Raw genomic sequence first — 8,586 nt, 5'->3', positions numbered from 1 at the left:
TGGGGACAGTGGCTATTTCACTGGGGACAGTGGGTTTTTCTGGGGGGGGCCATGGGTCTTTCTGTGGGGACAGTGACTATTTCATTGGGGACAGTGTGTTTTTCTGTGGGAGCCATGGGTTTTTCTGTGGGGGCCATAGATTTTTCTGTGGGAGTCATAGGTTTTCCTGTGGAGACAGGGGTTTCAGAAGGGCCAGGGAGGGAAACTGGAGATTTGGAAGGAAGCTCTGTTGGCGCTGTTCCTGCAAAGAAAAACAAAGAAACAAACAAATCCTGGAGTTCAGTCAAAATCATACCATCACCTTCTTCACTCACTTCGAGTTGGAGTGGGTAGGCTCAAAGAGTAACTTACACCTCTCCCACTTCCAACCCCAACCTCCACTCACTTAACAAACACTCAACAAACACTGCTCCTAATACACGTCAGACATTGTGCCAGATACGGGAAACACAACATGAACAGGATGTTGGTACTCCCTTCGGGATCGCCGTCCACTAGGTAAGGGGTTGTGGATCCAGCCACAGAAATTCACAGCATCAAAGTCACATTCACTCAAGCAAGCCTTCTGGTAAGACCAGGAAGGTAGAGGTGGGCGGAACATGGAACACAAAGCTGTGTGAAAACTCAAGCATGACCGAGATGGATTTTCAGCAGTCCCAGAGATGGTCATCTCAGAACACGGCCCCTTTTCTGGGGCTCTGGATTTTGTCTTACCTCGACAAGTCCCATGATTGATCAAGATAAAACCCACAGCAACGACAAAGGCAGTGTTGGTACCCCTGATGGCCTCCAGGATCAGCTGAAGGTAATGAGGGACAGAGAAGAGAGAAATGCAAGTGAATCCCCGGCAGCTCAGGGACTCTCCTGGCCAGTCTGTCCTCTGCCAAAAGGCCACCTTGTTCTAGCCTCGACAGTCCAACTCTGCCCCCGCTCCTTTCCAGGAGCCAGGTATCCCTCTCGGGGACACCAAGTTCACCTCTGCTCTCTTTCCAGTGGCCCATCTTCTCAGCCCTGGTTGTACCCAAACATTATGTCCCCCCGTCACCACGTTCCACACAGACGCTGACAGGGCGCTCTCTCTCTCACCTGCATGGGCTGTTGATGCCCCAAAGGGATGGTGACAGAGGTGTTCAGCCAGTCGGGACTCTGAGACCCAACACGGTGCCAGAGAGTAGATGGGGCACTGCCCGCAGGACTCTCCAGCAGGAGATTGAGCTCAGCACCCTCTCCGAGGCCATACATGTGGTAGGGAAACTCCACACAGATCGCACCCGGGGCACAGAAGGGCCGGCTCACCAGTCTGAAAGACTGGCCTGCCTCAGAGAACTTGTCGGCCTCGACGTAAATATAGCGACCTTCCAGGCGAAAAAGAAGGGAATCGAAAGAAGGACAAGATGACAAACCTCCACAGGACAGCCCAGTGTTGTTTTCTCTCACAACACCGTGCTTTCCAAAGAGGGTCTGATGCAAACACGAAAACTCCCTACATTGTAGCAGGGTTGGGTTTTTTTGTTTTGTTTTGGTTTTTTCCCTGCTTGTTTTGGACTTCTAACTGAAGAAGGCAGGATCAGAAAGAAAGGGAAAACCAAGCCAGCAGCCCAGACTCCTTTGCTGGCTGCATCAGTAAATGTCTTGACTGAAAATGAGAGTGTGGATTTTGAAGCCTTGGGCTCAGCGAAGTGAGATGCCTGCATTTTCTGGGGGGAGGGGGGTTCAGTGACCCCACAGCCAAGAGAATCTTCAACTCACTCTACTTCTGTCATCTCCACAGTTTTGGCCCCATGGCAGCTTCCCACGAAACACCTGCTGGCTGATCTTCACCACCTACAATATCTTCTTCCATCGATCCAGCCAACCCCCCAGCTGGGAGAAAACCCAGTAATTTGTTGGCTTGAGGGGTCCTAAATCTCCTCACCTTCAAAAGTGCCTGCACCCTGGATATGCATGTTTTTATTTCCCCGGGTCCAGTGTCCGCCATCCCCTAATGCCTGGGCCCAGTCACAGAAGGGATGGGCATCATCTTCAAAGTCACACTGAGGAAAGCTCTCTAGGGGGTCAAAATGGGAGATGTGAGCAACGTGGGCCATGCTCTCTATTCCTCACCACGCCCCATCCTGCCCCCAGTTCTGAGCGATCTGGTCCTCCCAGGGCCTTGTTCTCACCCCCACAGGGAGCAGTGCTGATTGCATCCACTGCCACAGCTGGCTCTGGGGTCTCTCCAAACACACCCACCAAGGTGAACTGAAGAGAGAGAGAAAGGGGGCTGGGAGTGAAAAACCAGCCCAAAAGCCCCAACCCTCCCCCCATCTAATTTTATTCTATTCAGGAACCCAGGCACCCTGCTCCCAGGGCCCAGACCCTCAATCCGTTTCAATACCAGAGGTGCCTACCATGCGCAAGGAATCCTGACCTCTTTGCTCGTCTGTACCTGAATCTGTCCCTGGCCTGTGTAATTGACAGAAACAGGCTGCCAGGTGGGTCCGGGTTGTCCTGAGAAGAGAGTGTGTTTCCGGATGCTGCCTGCGATGGAAGGAATCCGAGAGATAACTGACTTATTAAGGGGACTGAAAAATAACTTCAAACCTATACTCAGGGGCGCCTGTGTGGCTCAGTTGGTTAAGCGACTGCCTTCAGCTCAGGTCATGATCCCAGGGTCCTGGGATCGAGTCCCGCATCAGGCTCCCCCTGCTCTGCGGGGGGCCTGCTTCTCCCTCTGCCTCTGCCTGCCACTCCCCCTGCTTGTGCTCTCTCTCTCTCTCTGTCAAATAAATAAATAAAATCTTAAAAAAAAAAAAAAAACCACACCTATACTCAGAAGGATGAGTAGCAAAGAGAAAACTTGGGAGTGTATTCCTCTCTCCCAAATGCAAACACAACCTTCTCTCTCACTCTCCTGGCACTGGGATCTGTTGTTCCAGAAGCGGGCGCTCTCCTGGCTCCCGGATTCCACTCCATGGAGTAACCTTGCATATATCCTAGATTTCCCTAGACCCTGAGGGATGCCCCATAGTTTCCTGTCAACCTAACCCTGGGAGATGAGCCTCAGGTCCGTGTAAAGCCAGCGACTGCCAATCTTACCCAAGACGGAAGCATAGACGGTGAGGGCTGCACCAGGTGACTGTCCATGGAGGATGTAGTGGAAGGACAGGCTCAGACAGCCAGAGGAATGGCTCAGGGGGCTCAGGAGGACAGATTTCTGCCCTGGTTTTGCATTCTTGGGGTCCAGGAGCATGTAGAAGCCACCTACCAAGTAAAAGGCCAGTAAGGTGGGGTGGCTGAAATTGAGGGAGTCCGGCACAGGGATAGGGCCCTGTGCCGACAGGGGTCCTGGGCCTGGGAAGTCCCGACAGCTGCCTAGGATCAGCCAGCGCTCAGGTGGGCCTACATCTGGCCGAGGCCTTCGAGCCTTCCAGAAATGCTTGGCAAGAGCGGTAAGGACGCAGGCACTGCCTTATGAAATGCAGCATCCTCTCAGAAGCAGCAGTCGGAACCCTGCCCTTTGGGTTCTGATGCTTTAGGTCCCCGAGAGTCATGCCCTCTTCCTTTTCTTGACCCACTGGATATAGTTGAGTCACACAGACTAGCGAGAGAGGGCCGGTCCAAGGTCTAGAACCCAGCATCTCTCCACCCTACCGACCCCAGCAGCTCAGGCAGCCAATCAGCTTGGACCTCGCTCCGTGACGCAACTGGTAGCCGGGGGAGGAGAATAAGGCTGCGCAGGCGTGCTGGTCCCTGACTCCCACGCGCTCCTGCTGGGTGAGCGCGCTCGCACCCGGCCTGGAAAGGCGGGCTTCGGGAAGGCAGAAAAGAGGGTTTGAGGGGAGGGAGTGGGGGGGGGGGCGGGGGGAGTGGGAGAGAAGAGAAAAGAGAAGAAACAGCAGGGAAGGAGGAGGAAGGGGAAGGAAGGAAATGGTAAGTGGTGAAAGAAAACGCAAGGAGGGCGACGCTGGGATATCTGGTTGGTGGAAAGAAGCGGGAGAAAAAGAAAGGGAAGATGGAAAAATACGAAGCAAGAGGGAAAAAGCATGAGAGAGAAAATTAAAACAACAGCCAACATTTACTGGGCTTGGCCTGGGGTGCTAATGCTGCGGGGCGGGGTGATGCGGAGATGGGCTGGCCCCGCCCTGCTTTCCAGGGCGTCTGAGTGAAGGGGAGGGGTGGTTCTCCAGGTCTTTCTAGAAGGCAGACCTCAGGCAGCGGGAAAGAGCCCTGGAAGGAGAGCATGCCGTTGGAGTGAGCCGAAAGGGCTCATGAGCGGTGGCGGGGAGACGGAGGGGAAGAGAGAAGAACAGGAAAACGAAGGGGGATGATTGAGAATGGAGAAATGCAAAGGGACGGAGAACAAAGAAGTGGGAACTTAGAAAAGAAATTAGGGAGCGTGGGGTAAGGTTAGTTTGTGGGACGGTGGGGGGGGGAGCTGAGTGTGTGGAGTTTGCTTTCTGCTGAGTAACTTGAGCTGACAGAGTTTTGAGGTTGCTGGGGTTCACCCCAGGCCATCTCAGGGCAGTTACTGTTAGGCAAACATCGTAAAGTCCTGCAGAGGTCACTAGAAGCCCAAAAAGGCAAAGGATGGAAATACGGCCATTACTCACTACCAGGGCTAGAGAAATCATCCTCAGGCCCCGCGTTCGGCACCCCGGGTGACCCCTTCTTCTGGACCCACTTGGCCCCAGAGGCTGTTGGGATCCAGCTCCAGCCACAGAGATCATTTGGAACGTCGAAGCTGCACATCTGCATCATGCAGACTGAGGGGAAGAAGAGGGGGGAGGATTTAGCTTTTTCTAGGAGGACGCAGCTCCGAAAAGCATGCCTCAGCCTGGGGTCAGAATTCTGAGTCCCAGTCTGTGTCCTACTGTCAGCCATGGTGGGCTTTTGAAGCAGATACGGTCCCAGCGCTTAGCAGTTCATTCCTGGGACAGATTATTGAAGCTGCCTGTTAGTTTCCTCATCTATAACTGGGAACAACAGTACCCACCTGCCGTAAGTTAGATCATATGTGGAGAGCAACTAGCATAATCCTGTGCTCAGTAAGTGTTAGTTCCTTGCACTCAGGTTCTAGAATTTTCCTTCGCTTGAATTTGCTCCCATTGAGTCTCTAATGTCAGTTTGGAGGGCTGATCCTGGGTGAATCTGGGGCAATAACTAGGGTGACCAGACATCCAGTCTGGGCCAGGAACTGAGGGTTTCCTGAGATACAGGATTTTCAGTGCAAAAAGAGGGACAGCCCAGGGCAAACTGGAATGGTTGGTCACTCTAGAAAAGGTATTACCACAACCCTGTTAAAAGAGAACCTCTCTTTAGGTGTGGCTGCTTCAGGATTCAAAGATGTGAGATGTGGAGGCAGAGGGAAGCAAGTAGCCCCAACTCTGGGAGAAAGCAGGACCATGGTCCCTGAGCTACTTCTGCCACCCTGGGCAGCTGGTGGAGGCAGAGACGAAGAGGAAGAGGGACAGGGGCTTACTGCGATTGCAGGAGCCCTGATGGATAGAGATGGCATCCAGAGAGATGTCCAGGTAAGCCGTGCTGCCCCTCACTCCTTCAAACACCACCTGTGGGAGAAAGCAGGAGACCACCCACCCTGTAAGGTCCTTTGCCTCGGTTCCCAGTTTTCCTGCCTGAATTCAGATGGCCCAGCCCCGCACCCCCTCCTTGCTCCAGCCCCTCCTGCCCACCCCCCCCACACACCCAGGTTTCTCCTCCCTGGGGCCCAAGGCTCTGCCCTCAGCCTCACCTGGCTGGGCAGGACAAGCCCCATAGGCACGGTGACAGCAGTGGGCATCCAGGAGGGGCTCTGGGTGTTAATATGCTTCCAGAGCAGGCTGGGGGGCTTTTTCTTGGTGTCCCTGAGCAGTAGCAGTCTGAGCTGGGTGCCCCATGATAGCCCGAACATGTAGTAGGCGAAGTGCACACAGAGGGGGCCTTGCTCCCATATGGGGGGGGCTGCGTAGGCGGGCCACCCCGCCCCGGTGGAAGGTGCTTGAGTTCATGTGCAGGTAGTAGCCCTCTGGGGGAGGCAGAGCCCAGGATGGCGAGGAGGCCCTGCCACCCCTGATGGTGCCCCTCCCACCCCCGTCCGGAGTCCAGGCACCCCCTTCCAGCTGCCTCCCTTCTCCCTGCGCCCAGGTCTGCCCGAGCCCAGCTCCCAGCTGTCTCCCTAAACCTTAGGCTTCCTCACCTCCATTAGGGTACCCCCCGGGGGGACCGGTGCTGCCGGTGGGGGAAGGCCCACTGGCTCGAATCCAGTCCCCGTCATCTGTGGACACTTGGGTCCAATCACAGAGGGGTTTGGAGTCATCCTCAAAGTCACACTGGGTGAGAATAGCTGGGAAGAAAGGGCTGCTCTGAGGCCAGGATGGGGGAGAGGGCCAAACTGGGGGTTGGGGGTTGCCTGGGTTGCTAAGTGCAGAGAAGGCAGCCACTAGGAGATTTAGGGTCCAGAGCAGAGCTTCTTAAAAGAGAATCTGAGAAATAAGAATCTCTTAGAAGAAATTCAGGGTGGGGGTCAGGGCAGAATGACTTCTGGGACAGGGGTCCCAAACTGAGGTGCCAGGGGCTGGATTCAGCCGGGGGGACAGGCTTTGTCTGGGTGCATACGTTTTGTTGTCAATTTGAACGTGACTGTCCCAGGTAGGGCTTGGCCTCTACTCCTCCATGTTTCCTCCACCCTCTAACATTCACTACGTGTCTGTGCCATCACTCAGCCCCAAGGGCACTGGAGGTGGTCACCCCTGGGGGCAGGAGAGAGATCTGAACGGTGCTGGTTTCCAACTCACAGTTATCCCTAGAGCTGCGAGCAACTGCCTTCCAGTCCGGAGGCTTCTCTTTCCTTGGGGTTGGTTTGGAGAAAGAAAAAAGAAAAAGAGAAAAAAAGGGAATACTTGTCATTATCAAGAATCATAAACCTCGATGAGCGTGAGCTTTCTGAGCGGTCATTCATGGAAGACTTCCTTTTGTGTTTGCCAAGTCGTACCAAAGTGTAGGCAGTGAACGTATATTTACTTGTCTTCTTTAAGGTTTTCAAAAGGTCACCCAGCCTCCTCATGTTAAATTCTCATCTATCTCCTAAAAAAAAGAAAAAGCGTCTCCCGTCCGAGCTCCTCCCATCCCCACGGGTTCCCTCGGCACCTCTGTGTCTGAGGTAGGATGAGTGGTAGAACCTCGCTCAAGGAGGAACCAGTTCCTGTGTATGGAGATTCTAGAGCGGTACGTAAGTGTTGGCACCTGGGGAAGCTCCTTCCTTCGGGCTGAGAGTGGGGATTCTGTGAGTCCCATGCTGCCCGGTGGGTGGCAGGTGGTCCTGCCTCAGCTACAGGCCACTGAACATATAGATGAGTTACAGAGGGATGGCCCCTCCGAACCCTCCGAACCCCACAGAGAAGCCAGCTTCCCCTCCCCAGGTGGCGCGGGCCAAACCCAACAGTGCTCCCCTTTACTTGTTCAAGTTCTACTTGCTCAAATCCCCCCAAACCAGCTCCAGGACACCAAGCCATCCATCATGTCTCGCTGCCTCTACTTGAAGTCTCCTATCTGCTGAATTTGCCCTGGGTTCGGCCCATTTTCTGAGAGCCCCACCTCTCTCTCCTCTCTGTCTCCCCAGCTCCGTGCCTCCTCCCTCTCTATCACGTCTGGGCTCTGTCCCGTTCCCGCTGAGCTGCTCACACCCCTCAGTTCCAGGCTCTGGGGCTGCAGGGTTCCCCCCCACCATTCCTGTTCATCATCCTCTTCCTCCCCAGGGCTGTGCCCTTTGTGGTTACCCTGCTTGCCCCCCTCCAGCTTTGCCGCTCGCTCTCCCTTGGAGCCACCCCTAATCACCCCCTGAGCCCAGCTTACCAGACAGGGGCAGGCATGTGGCCCCGGCCCCAGGCAGCCCCCACCAGCAGCACCAGAGTCCAGACTGGAGGAGCCATGCGGACCTCAGAGGCGGCTCTCAGGGGAGAGGGGAAGGCACAGTAAGCCCAGACCACTTTATCCACCCCTGACCCCCCTCGCTTGACAGCTTTCAGAGGATGCCATGAAAACCAGACAGAGAACACGGGAGCACTCTGGGAAGTGGAAACTACAAGGGTAGAAATGTAAAATCCAATGAAGAGAAATGAAATGAGAGCAGGAGAGAAGGAAAGCAAGAAAGACAAGAGAAAGACACTCGGAGAATCCGTCCGGGAAGTCTAACATCCAACCAAAAAAGTTCAAAATAGAAAGAACCAAGGAGAAGAAATGGCTTAAGAGAAACCACGCAAGAAGACTTCCCGGGACTGAGATACAAGTCTCTTGATTAGAAGGGGTCTCGTATGATGAATGCAAGGACACCCACGGAAGGCATGTCATGAGATTCGAGAGTAGCAGGGGGCAAGAGAAGACCCTAACCACTTTCAGATAGAAAAAAGCAAGTCACATACTAAGGATCAGGAAGCAGCATGGCGTCAGGCTTTTCAATAGCAACCATGGGTTCTAAGAGGCCGTGGAACATTGTCTGCGGAATTCCAACAGAAAATCATTTCAAACCTAAAATTCTGTAGCTGGCAACGGTGGCATAAACGACTGGCCGGTCAAATAAGGTGGGACTGGAAACGCTTCATGGCAAAGAAC

At 54.2% G+C, this 8,586-nt stretch overlaps 1 protein-coding gene across 1 annotated transcript in view; it reads right to left on the bottom strand.

Moving 5' to 3' along the window:
- ZAN (zonadhesin) overlaps positions 1 to 7,907 on the bottom strand; it is a 34,265-nt gene extending 26,358 nt beyond the window's left edge. The window contains 13 exon segments of the mRNA XM_032430671.1: positions 715 to 799; positions 1,087 to 1,403; positions 1,934 to 2,047; positions 2,163 to 2,241; positions 2,429 to 2,520; positions 3,079 to 3,243; positions 4,593 to 4,745; positions 5,462 to 5,549; positions 5,732 to 5,938; positions 5,940 to 6,004; positions 6,176 to 6,322; positions 6,774 to 6,826; positions 7,831 to 7,907. Of these exon segments, the coding sequence (XP_032286562.1) occupies positions 715 to 799; positions 1,087 to 1,403; positions 1,934 to 2,047; positions 2,163 to 2,241; positions 2,429 to 2,520; positions 3,079 to 3,243; positions 4,593 to 4,745; positions 5,462 to 5,549; positions 5,732 to 5,938; positions 5,940 to 6,004; positions 6,176 to 6,322; positions 6,774 to 6,826; positions 7,831 to 7,907 (1,642 nt within the window).
- Between the last annotated feature and the right edge of the window lie 679 nt (positions 7,908 to 8,586).

This window comes from Phoca vitulina, unplaced genomic scaffold, assembly GCF_004348235.1.
Source record: "Phoca vitulina isolate PV1807 unplaced genomic scaffold, GSC_HSeal_1.0 scaffold45, whole genome shotgun sequence".
In the NCBI taxonomy this organism is placed as follows: domain Eukaryota; kingdom Metazoa; phylum Chordata; class Mammalia; order Carnivora; family Phocidae; genus Phoca; species Phoca vitulina.
This window is presented reverse-complemented; position numbering and strand designations above follow the sequence as displayed.